This window comes from Suricata suricatta, chromosome 14 (genome assembly GCF_006229205.1).
Source record: "Suricata suricatta isolate VVHF042 chromosome 14, meerkat_22Aug2017_6uvM2_HiC, whole genome shotgun sequence".
Taxonomy (NCBI): Eukaryota; Metazoa; Chordata; class Mammalia; order Carnivora; family Herpestidae; genus Suricata; species Suricata suricatta.
In genome coordinates, this window is record NC_043713.1 from 60,100,529 (window position 1) to 60,112,362 (window position 11,834).

The window sequence follows — 11,834 nt, forward strand, 5'->3', positions numbered from 1 at the left end:
AAAAAAAGAAATAAACACTTAAAAATTTTTAGATAAATAAAGAAAAAAGAAACGCTGCTCAACTTCACTCCTAACAGCAGAAATGCAAATTACAACCACAGTGAGACCATTTTTCACCTCTCAGATAATGATCAAAAAGTTGGATAATATAACTCAGTAGGGGAAAGTATAAGGAAACAGGCACTTTCTCATACCATCAATGGAAGTGCACATTGATACAACTTCTTTGGAAGATTATTCATCACAGCAATGTTTGTAATAGTGAAACACTAGAAATAATCTGCAGGTCCATTATAGATGAATGCTTAAAGAATGAATACTACTAAACTGTTAAAATGAACACTTCTAGATGGAAAGATTTCCAATAATACACCGAGTGAAAAAATCAAGGTTGTAGAATAGAACAGTATGCTAGTATTTGTTTCAGAGGGGTGTGATAAACAAGGGAGGGAATGAGGGAGGCAACCAATGATTAAAACATAAATCAGTGCAGAAGCAGTTCCCACTGTCATGGAGTAACTACAGTTTTCTAAGGTTACACCAGCATACCAGCCCTTGACTAGGAACAGAGTGAATGATTCACATCCTGGGAATCATACCACCTTACCCTAACCTATCTAAAGAATTCCCAGAAGCACTATTAAGTACAGCTGATCCTTGAGCAAAATGGGTATTTTCTCTTCCTTATGATGTTCTTAATTACATCGTCTTTTCTCTACCTTACTTTATTGTAACAATACAGTATATAATACACATACATACAAAATATATGTTAATTGACTATGTTACCATAGTCTTCCAGTCAACAGTAGGCTATTAGTAAATTTCAGGGATTCAAAAGTTATATGTAGATTTTTGTGTAGGTGGTCAGCACCCCTAACCCTACACTGTTTCAAGGGTCAACTATAAACTGCAAAAATGATAGCTCTCAGAGTATAAAACTGTTCAAGTATAGTGAAAGAAGAAACAAAATAATTCAGTATGAAATTTTATCCAGAGGAATTAAAGCAGTTTGAAACAGCTACAAATGATCAGCAACATAAACCACATGAAACAGGCAAAACAAACATATGAAATGAAACATATTTAGTGGCAAAAAAAATCAGAAGAGCACATTAAAACAAACATGAAAAATACCACATTAAAAAAAATACCGGAAATCCATAGATAAAACTGTAATCTGAAATCAGTTTCTGGACCAAGACTTCTTTCCTGGAGCTCATCAACCCCACCAGTCTGAAATCAACATGCTAAATTTTAGGGGATTTGAAGTATGTGAACATTCCTATTATTCATAGGTTTCATTATTAAAGGTGTCTAAAGACGTTTAAGATCTTTAAAAGCAAGGATTTCACTGTTAAGCTAAAATAACTGCCTGAACCTTTATAACTACTATATCATAAACAGAACATTAAATTAGCACTGCATTAAATACATTTAAAATAGTACTGGGCTCCTGGGTAGCTCAGTTAAGCGTCTGACTTTGGCTCAGGTCATGATCTCACAGTTCATGGGTTTGAGCCCTGCATCAGAGTCTGTGCTAACAGGTCAGAGCCCGAGGCCTGCTTCAGATTCTGTATCTGTCTGTCTGTCTCTCTCTCTCTCTCTCTTTCTGCCCCCTCCCCTGCCCGTGCTCTGTCTCTCTCTGTCTCTCAAAAATGAATATTAAGAAAAAATTTTAATGGCACTACACTCATTTTTATAGCTATTTCAAACAATAGCCCAGCAAGCCAGAATATCATTTCAATTAAGATTGTAACACAAAAAGTTTACTATTCTACTCAGAACAGTAGAGTCAGAATTTATAAACTTTAAAATTATCCTGTTGAACCATTTTCTCAGTTCAGCTGCTGTTTTAAATTTTACATAACACACTGAATTAGTACATAACTAAGCATATTGCCCAAAGTAATGGAGAGTATTATAAAAATTATAATCTGCCAATGGGTTTAAACAAGCCCCAAGAGCTTACCACCAAAACACAGCGACCTTAACGGAGCACTAAGTGGAAAATACCACACCATGGACAGGAACAGAGAACACAAAGAATCTGGATAAGAATTTCCAAGGGAGAAAAATCTTGTGTATACTCATTTGAGAATGTGAAGAGCACACTCATGTGAATTTTCATCTGGTTCCCTAGAGCTATCTGTCCCTCTCTCTGGTTTATTCTCTGGACAACAATGCGCAGGGTAAGAGAGGATATCAAGCAGGGAGATAGAACAAGAGACGGCAAGAGCTGTAAGAGGTTTTCAACTGGGAATAGAGAATCATGTGCACATTAGGAATCTGCAAGAAGCCAAAAAGAGTTCTTGGAACTTCTGATTAATATCCAGAAATTGAAAAAGAGACAAGCTAGAAAGGCTAGAGGACAATTCTGACTGTCTGGATTTCCACAATTACAGGTAGACCTCAGTACTATAGAACGTACGACAGAGGCAAACCTAGTTATAACTTCCAGCTATATATTCTCTACTGGGGCCCCATTTCCAAGGCTGCTCTCACTTAGAGCGTGGTCCTTACCTACTGTCACAGAGATTCATGTGAGAATGTGACAAAAGATATGGAATCACCTAGAAATGAAATACTCACACATATGCACAATTTAATATACAGTTTCAGGGGACTGGGAAATCACTCCCCAGTCTAGTCCATGGATCCCAGATATTGTGTTAAAGGCCTCCAATCGCAAAATGACCCTACCTATTATAACACTCCCTCCTTGCTATGAAAAATTTAAATGATTCCCTCCGTTCCATTAATCTCAAGTAGATGTTAAGGAGAAAGCAATGTAAGCAGTCACACTGACAAATTGGGGTAACACAGAAATAAGAATCATAAGGACAAAATTTGAGTCCCATCTGTATCACTGTTGGATATGGTAACCTTACATAAGTCACAACATGTTGGACAGGTGTCTCCTCAGCTGTGAAAGAGAGGGCTGGAACAAACCAAGGTGCTGGGCTGACATATTTTTTAAGATTTTACTTTTAAGTAACTTCGACACACAATGTGGGGCTTGAATTCACAATCCTGAGATTAAGAGTCACATGCTCCACTGACTGAGCCAGCCAGGTGCCCCAAGGTGATCACATTTTAAAAGGAAACAGTATTATTTTGTTTAATGAATACTGGGCAGCTAACATGTCTCCGAACTACCGGCAAATGCTGGGGAAACAAAAACAAGCATTCCTTAAAGAGCTAGACAGACAACTAGACAGTTATAAAACGATGTGATTTATACTCCAATAAAAGAACATAGATGGTAGAGGAATCAGAGAAAGAACATCTAGATTTGCCTAAGGAGACCAGAGTCTAGTCTTAAAGAGGTTTCCTAGATAGATAAGGTAGACACAGAATATATCCAGCATGAGCAAAGCCTCCAAGGTGTGAGAAAACAGGTTCTTCTCAAGGAAATTCAAGGAGTCTGATACAGCAAGAGCACATACAATGATGTGAAACCCCAAGTCCTAAGATTAAACAACTGTAAGACAATGTGTAGTACACACTGCAAAGGCCGTGTGTTAGAGTAAGAAAGCTTTGCTTTACCCTATGACTACCCACTATAAATACTAGAGGAAGACTTCCCCTGATACCTTACTTCCAAAACTTAGCTGACTCCCAACTGGTAAAAACTGCGCTTGAGGCACTTGGGTAGCTCAGTCGATAGAGCATTCGGCTCAGGTCATAATCTCGTGACTCATGAGATTTGAGCCCCCACAAAGGAGTAGCTGCTGTCAGCACAGAGCTCACTTTGGATCTTCAGTTCCCCCTCTCCCTCCCTCTCACACAATAAATACAAATTTTTAAAAAACCTGCTCTTACTCTGACAATATTTGAACTACAAATTTCTTTTTTTTTTTTAATGTTTATTTGAGAGGGGGTGGGGGGGGAGTGTATGTGCACACACAAGCGGAGGAAGGGGCAGGAGAGGGAGAAAGAGGATCCAAAGCAGGTTGTGCACTAACAGCAGAGAGCCGGATGCAGGTCTTGAACTCATGAACCATGAGATCATGAACTGAATGAAAGTTGGACGCTTAACAAACTGAGCCACCCAGGCGTCCCGAACTACAAATTTCTAATAAAGAAAAATGACCAGTTAAGAGTTCCATGGTTCCCGAACCCTGATTAGTCAACCAAATTCTTTCTGAGCTACCATTTACTAGAAACATTATTTCATGGCTTACGTTTTTGTTTTGTTTTTGCTATTTCCCTACAGTTTTACTCCCTTCCCTGAAAGTTCCCAAAATTCCATTCTTTCTCTGCTCTTTTCATGCCCAGCCTGATTCAGACAGCAATCAACAGTGACTAAAGGGAAAAAAAAAAAAAATCAGGAACACTTCTCAAAAAGCCAGAGTTAACTTCAGACTACATTATCATTAGTTTCTCGGTCATACCAAATTAGACTTTTCTAGCAATCTCACTTCTGCTAGTTATGCCCTTTCAAGGCCAGTTGAGCTCCCATAAGCTCCTGCTTTCCAAGGTTTCTAGCTCCTTCTAGTCCAATAAAAGGGAATAGTAATCCCTTCTATTTCTTCACCCTCCAACCTCTCTCTTTAGGTTTATCCTCCCCCCACTACCCTCACCAACATGTAAACATATCAAGTCACCCTTTTCTGGTAAGAAGTCATTATTCAACAAATATTTACCAGTTACCTACTAGGTGCCTGATGCTGTGCAAGGCATTGACATTGCCGGCATAAAGCTTTGATGAGGTAGTGAAGATAATTCAGTCTGTTCCGTTCTGACCCAAAAGCTCCTATTATCAAAAGCTCTGTTATAAAACCAACCTTTCAAACTGGGTAAAATGAAGGGGCCAAAGAGTTTTAGAGTCAAAATAATAAATACACTGTTCCTGCAAGACTTTCAAGAAGGTATAAACTAAAAATTCTCATACCAAGAAGCAAGTCCAACTTTTAGTTATATCTATTTTTTGCTCAAGAGCGAAGCTTTTCTGTGGGTGCCTGCGTGGCTCAGATGACTAAGCGGCTGACTCTTGATCTTGGCTCAGGTCATGATCTCAGAGTTTATGAGTTTAATCCCTGCATCAGGCTCTGTGCATCATGATGGTGCCTAAGCCTGCCTGGGATTCTCTCTCCTCTCTGCCTCTGCTCTGCTTGTGCTCTCTCTCTCTCAAAACAAATAAACGTTAAAAATTTTTTTAAAAACAAAAGCAAAGCCTTTCATTTCCTAATCCAACCAGTACTGCCAAAAAAATACCAAAAAATAAAAAAAATTTTAAAAAGCTAACAGGAATCTTTAAGTCTCCAGTTTAGAAAATCCTGTGCAAAACCTACGAGAAGCCACCGTACTTATCAGCAGATCTCTTATGATTGTTTGGTAAACGCTCTGCGGGTTTGCACAGGTCACCTCCCTTGGAGCTTGGCGACTGAACATCGGAGCCGGAGCCGGCCCTCGGCCCCCCTGCAGTCGGAGGGTTACATCCGTGGGAGCCCGAGAGGCGGTGGCGGCGGCCCAGGAAGGAGCAGCAGCGCTCGCCAGGGCTCTTGCTCTTGCAGAACTCCCAAGATCTCTCTTAAAGAAATTTGTAGTCAGAGCTTTGTGCTGCATTCTTATTCAGGAAAGAAGCAGGAAGAAAAGAGTGTCATTTCCTAGGACTCCAGTACTAGAGAAACATTCCTCACAAGCCAAACCTGAATACTGTCCGCCTTCAGAAATTAATTGAGCATCTACTCAAAAGAGGCTTAAATTGGGGTCTTGGAAAATTTTGGATCTCAGTATACTACAGAGCTTGCAGTCCAGGAGTGGAGGTGACATGCACATAAGAGGAGAATTCTTCCAAGGATGGTCTCCCATTCAGAGTTGAGGAAACTTTTCTGTTCAGCTGACACAGTATGCTTTGATGTTGATAGCACAGTTATCAGAGAAGAAGGAATTGATGAGCTAGCCAAATTCTGTGGAGTTGAGGATGCTGTGTCGGAAATGACACGGCGAGCCATGAGCGGGGCAGTGCCTTTCAAGGCTGCTCCCACAGAGCGCTTAGCTCTGATCCAGCCCTCCAGGGAACAGGTACAAAGGCTCATAGCAGAGCACCCCCACACCTGACTCCTGGCATAAGGGAGCTAGTAAGTCGCCTGCAAGAGCGAAATGTTCAGGTTTTCCTAATATCTGGGGGCTTTAGGAGCACTGTGGAGCATGTTGCCTCAAGGCTCAATATCCCATCGACCTATTTGCCAATAGGCTGAAATTCTACTTCAGTGGTGAATATGCAGGCTTTGATGAGATGCAGCCGACAGCTGAATCTGGTGGGAAAGGAAAAGTTATAAAACTTTTAAAGGAAAAGTTTCATTTTAAGAAAATAGTCATGATTGGAGACGGAGCCACAGACATGGAAGCCTGTCCTCCTGCTGATGTTTTCATTGGATTTGGAGGAAATGTGATCAGACAACAAGTAAAAGACAACGCTGAATGGTACATCACTGATTTTGTAGAGCTTTTAGGAGAACTGGAAGAATAATATCATTTTTATACAGTTTATAACAACTTTGGTTAATTTTTAAAAAGTTATACAGTTTGATACTATTTGATTAAAGTTCCCTATTACAACTTAAAAAAAAAAAAAAAGGTAACACAAATATCACCCAGTCTTGTGATAGTCAAAGCAGAGAGCCCACTTAAGCACTTTTTTCCTACTCAAGTTAATAGTGGTTTGCTTAATGCAAATTTGTGTTCCCTAAATAATCTGCTGCTGCCTTACATCCAACACATTGCTATGAAAGGGGAAGTCGTGGGATGCTATGGAGTATGTAACAGGGGATCATATCCTGCATGGGAGGGTCAGGAAGACACCCCCTAAGGAAGTGAGAGTACAGGGATGAGTAGGAGGTAGTTAAGCAAAAGTCCCGGGGGGGGGGGGGGGGGGGGGGGGGGGGGGGGGGGGGGGGGGGGGGAGTTGTGCTAAGGCCAAGAAGCTACAATTATGAAGGCCCTCAGGGGAGAATCGTCATGCACATTTCAAGTAACAGAGCCCAGGAGAAAAGAGGGAAGAAAGTCATATGGGCAGACAGGCCATGTGGTCTAGTGAGCCACAGAAGGGTCTGAATTTTACATTATGAGCAACGGGAAACCACTGAAGGTTTTCAGTAGAGAAGGAGCTTAACTTGTGCTTCATTGTACCTATTTTCCCCACTCCACTGGTCAAGCTGGGCTTATTAAAAGAACGGTCTACACTTGCTCGGTTGTACTTCTTCCCACTTTTCCTTCTCAATGCCCAGCATCTGACTTCTGTACTCCACCGAAACTGTTCTCTTTAAAAGTATCTGTTGGCTGAGGGTTGAGGGGGAAGGGGGAGGGGGGGAAAAGAGGTGGTGGTGATGGTGGAGGGCACTTGTGGGGAAGAGCATTGGGTGTTGTATGGAAAACAATTTGACAATAAAATATTATGGAGCAAAAAAAAAAAAGTATCTGTTGGGGCACCTGGGTGGCTCAGTCAGTTTGGGCGTCTGACTTCAGCTCAGGTCAACATCTCATGGTTCATGGGTTTGAGCCTCACGCCGGGTTCTATGCTGACAGCTCAGAGCCTGAAGCCTGCTTCAGATTCTGTGTCTCCCTCTCACTCTGTCCCTTCTCTTGATCAACCAGTCCTTAAGTCAATGGGTCCTTCCAGTTTTGACTTTATTCGTGCCATGTGCTGTATGTGGCCCTCCTAACCACCAACTCCTCTCACACCCACCATTGATTTTCTCCCCATTTCCATGGCTATTCCTTTCCACTCTTTTTGGCAAGCTCCTCTTCTTCACCTATGCCTTAATTGTTGTTGATGACCGAGATTTCTGAGGGCACGTGGGGTGGCTCAGCCAGTTGAGTGTCCGACTTTGCCTCAGGTCATGATCTCATGGTTTGTGAGTTCAAGCCCCGAATAGGGCTCTGTGCTGACAGATCAGATACTGGATCCTGCTTCAGATTCTGTCTCCTCCTCTCCCTAAACGTCCCCCACTTGTGCTCTGTCTCCTTCTCTCAAAAATAAATAAACTTAAAAAAAAATTCTGTTGTTGGCCTTCAGCACTGCCAAACTCTCCATATTTTCCCTGGAGGAACTCATCCATATCTAGGGCCTTAAGTACCACCTATGTGCTCATGATTTCCAAAATCCTATATACAGCTCAGGCCTCTCCTGATCTCCAAACTTATATATTAAACATTTCCATTTTGATGTCTCACAGGTATCTCAAACTGAATTGAACAGTTTCAAGACCAAATACACCTATCCCCCTACCACTTAAATCTGTATCTCCCTTTCCTTCATTCCTCCTGCCACTGCCTTAGCTCAGGAGGTCACCATTTCCCTTCAGGTTTATTTCAAAAGACTACTTCCCTGTGCTACTTGCCTACAGTTAGTCCCATCCATCACACTTGTAGAATGATCCTGCTTAATTTTTTGGTAGTCCTCTTGGCATTCTATGATCTGTGCCTTTGTACACATTCCTTCCTCCTATGGAACACTGATTCTCTCCCCCTCCCTTATTCTCTTCACCTGGCCAATTTGTCCGTTAAGACTTAGGTAAGGTCATCCCTCCTCCAAAAAGGAGCACCAGAATTCCCAGGTGCAGCCCTCTGGGTGATTAGGCAGCACCCTGTGCTTAACACTAGCTTTTGCCTTTCTTTTACGTTTTCCTCTTCTTACCCACTTACTACTCTATGGCTGGCTGGATCCTCCAGGCTGGGACTTAATCTCATGAGTAAATGAGTGAAAATGGGGAACTGCAATGAGGCCCTCAAAAGAACACATCCTAGAATGTGAGCGCCTCAAGAGAAAGAACTCTGCTGCATTCCCTGTTGAATCTCCAAGGCCCAAAGCCAGGACTGGCACATCACTGATGCTCTGTACATTTATACTACGGCTTAATAGATATTCTAGAGTCAAAGGAAAATCTCTTGCTAGACTTGCTTTCCATTACTAACTTTATTGGTTCACAACCTACTTTTACTGCAATGTGTATTGCATGATTTCTACTGACCAAACTAATGCTCTTCTTCTTCCATTAGGAAAAAATAATAAGAGCAATGACCAACCCACTGAAGGATTCCTTGGCATGAGTCCATGGAAGTTTCCTGAACTCCTTAAAACTGAATGTGAAATTTTCAGTGGATGTAAGAAAGTACATTTTTCTGGTGAGAGGGATTACAGTTTCCATTAAATATTCAAAGATATTAATGATACCCCATCCCCCCCCCCAAATCAAACTGCCTAACAGAAATGTTATGCTGAATAAAGCTGCAACATTCACCTTTCTTTTCTCAAATCTGTATTTTGATATATCACTAGCAACTTGGAGACAGTAGCTTCTATTTAATCAAATGGAACTGGAGAAGACACAGCTGGCAGGCTCTCACATAAAGATTCCTACTCAAATTTGCATTTAAAATGTTCTATAAATGGTAAAGCCCTTACCAGCATTCTTGAAAGTTAGTATTCTATTCTTACATACTCTGTACTCAGGTGAATCAGAGTATTTACTACACTTCCTGACAATGTGTTCAAAAAGAAAATGCTACATTCTAATCATAATGACCAAGGGAACACTTTTTACTATCATTTAATTAAATGAAATTGTGGGGAGGGGGGGGCCCAGGATCATCCAAATTTACAGGAAAACTTTTTTCTTTTTTAAACTGTAAAAAGAGCGAACCATGGGGCGCCTAGGTGGCTCAGTCGGTTAAGCGGCCAACTTCGGCTCAGGTCAGGACCTCGGGGTGTTAGGGTTCCAGCCCCGCGTCAGGCTCTGTGCCGACAGCTCGGAGCCTGGAGCCTGCTTCAGATTCTGTGTGTCTGTCTGTCTGTCTGTCTGTCTCCCTCCCTCCCTCTCTCTCTCTCTCTCTCTCTCTCTCTCTACCCTTCCCCTGCTCACGCTGTCTCTCAAAAATAAAACATTAAAAAAAAAAAAAAGAGGGGCGCCTGGGTGGCTCAGTCAGGTTCTCAGTTTGTTGGTTCGAGCCCCACGTCAGGCTCTATGCTGACAGCTAGCTCAAAGCCTGGGGCCTGCTTCCGATTCTGTATCTCCCTCTCAATCTGACCAACCCCTGATCGCGCGGTCTCTCAAAAACAAATAAAAACCATTAAAAAAATTTTTTTTGAAAAAAAGTGTGAACCAAACAGCTGGAGCAGCATTTAACTCACCAACCACTCAATTCAATCTTGGGAAGAATATGCTAATAATTAAACAGTACAGAGCAGGCACCTATATCATTTTAAAAGACATAAAGTCCTCTTTGAATTAAAGGGTTCAATTGATCTGAAGAAGCTCCTCACAAAAGAATTCAACTACATGCTTCCATTCAGACGAGCTTGATAGCAAGCAAGATTGTTGGATGGTGGTAAGAAATCAGAACAGTGGTGGTCTCTGGGACTTTAGAAGAGCGTGACAGAACCTTCGAGGTAATACAAAGGCTCTTTATTTTTCTTGACTTGATACATTTAGAAAACTCGCTGAATTCCATGGAGAGTATCTATACATTTTACTTATATTAAGTATTTTTCAGTAAAGAAAATTTAAAAGAGAACATCCTTATTCCTTAACTAACACGACCAAATCCTGTTCTCGTTTCTGGAAGCTGTTTGTGGAGGACAACCCACGCGCTGAAGACACTGGGCTCTCTGAAAACAACGAAGACTGCTGACTCGTCGGGAGCGTCCGCCACCACTACGGTCTGGCACTACCATTTCGAGAGGCCCAGGAGCCACCCACCACAACCGGAGCAAGAGCCGGCCCCGAATTCGGAAATGCGGCCCGCGGCCGGCCCCGGCCCCCGCGGCCACGGAACACCTAGCCAGCGAGAAAGATGTCCACGGGCAGAGCCTGGCACCGGGCCGTGCGAGCGACCGCGAGGCTGCAGCCGGCTCCCCGCCGCCCGCCAGCGCCCTCCCGCCAAGCCTCGCCGCCCCCGCCTCGCCAGGGCTCCTCACGGTCCCCACCGGCTTCTCGGATGGCCCGCGGGTCTCACCGTACCCCCGGCCTCCCCCGCCCCGGCGGCGGAGCCCGTCCTCGCCCCCCATAAGGTGCCGCTGTGGAGCCGACTTTGAGAACTGACTTTGCGCTTGCGCTCACGAAGAACACCCCCAATCTAAAGTTTTTTTTTCCAAGGGGACCAGAGACTCGGTCGGCGCAGGCGCGCCCCTGACGCGGCCCGCGCGCCGCCACTTCCGCCCAGAGCTGGAGGCGGGGGAGGCGGGAGGGAGCCGGCGGGCGCAGCCTAGGTCCTCGGTGGAGGACTGCGGCTGCTGCGCGAGCCCGTGACTCACCAAGTACAGTTGCTGCCAGCGATTCTCAGCATCCAACTCCTCAAACTCCCGCTCCACGGTGGCAGACATGGCGGCGGGAGCAAGCTAGTGCTAGCGGAGCCTGCGCCGGCTGAGAGCCTCAGGCCCCTCACCATCCGGGGAGAGCGCTGGCCCTGCGGCGCATGCGCGCTCTGCGCCCCGCCCCGTCCCCACGCCGGGCCCGGCAGTCCACGGGGAAAGTACCTGGAGCGTCGGACGTCAGCGCGCCGACTCGCGCCTCCCGGAATCGGAAGGCGGTGGGGCGGGGCGCTGGGGGGGGGGGGTGTGATCCATAGGGCGCCCAGGTGGATGGGGCGGGGCCGAGGGGACCACCCTGAGGCTGTTGGCGTAAAGTTGAGCTGAAGGTGGCTCGTTCCTTGGTTTTGTGCCCACTGGCCCCGGGGAGGAGAGGCAGTACCGCGAATTTCCCAGGAATGGAGCAAGCCAACAAAGTCCCTTGGGAAGATGTCCTTAATTCTTGCTGTCCCATTTTTCTTTTTCTCCTTGATCCTACTAATTTTTTTTAATGCGGTATTGTCATTTTATTTTAAATGGC

At 44.1% G+C, this 11,834-nt stretch overlaps 1 protein-coding gene and 1 pseudogene across 3 annotated transcripts in view; one reads left to right on the forward strand and one right to left on the reverse strand.

The window, feature by feature from the left end:
- PTPN2 (protein tyrosine phosphatase non-receptor type 2) overlaps positions 1 to 11,437 on the reverse strand; it is an 88,178-nt gene extending 76,741 nt beyond the window's left edge. For all 3 annotated transcript variants that reach the window (XM_029921920.1, XM_029921919.1, XM_029921918.1), the window contains exon 1: positions 11,261 to 11,437. In XM_029921920.1, coding sequence (XP_029777780.1) covers positions 11,261 to 11,329 — 69 coding nt within the window. In that variant the 5' untranslated portion in view covers positions 11,330 to 11,437. The remainder of the gene's footprint in view (positions 1 to 11,260) is intronic.
- On the forward strand, positions 5,552 to 6,535 carry LOC115277632 (annotated as a pseudogene).
- Positions 11,438 to 11,834: the final 397 nt, after the last annotated feature.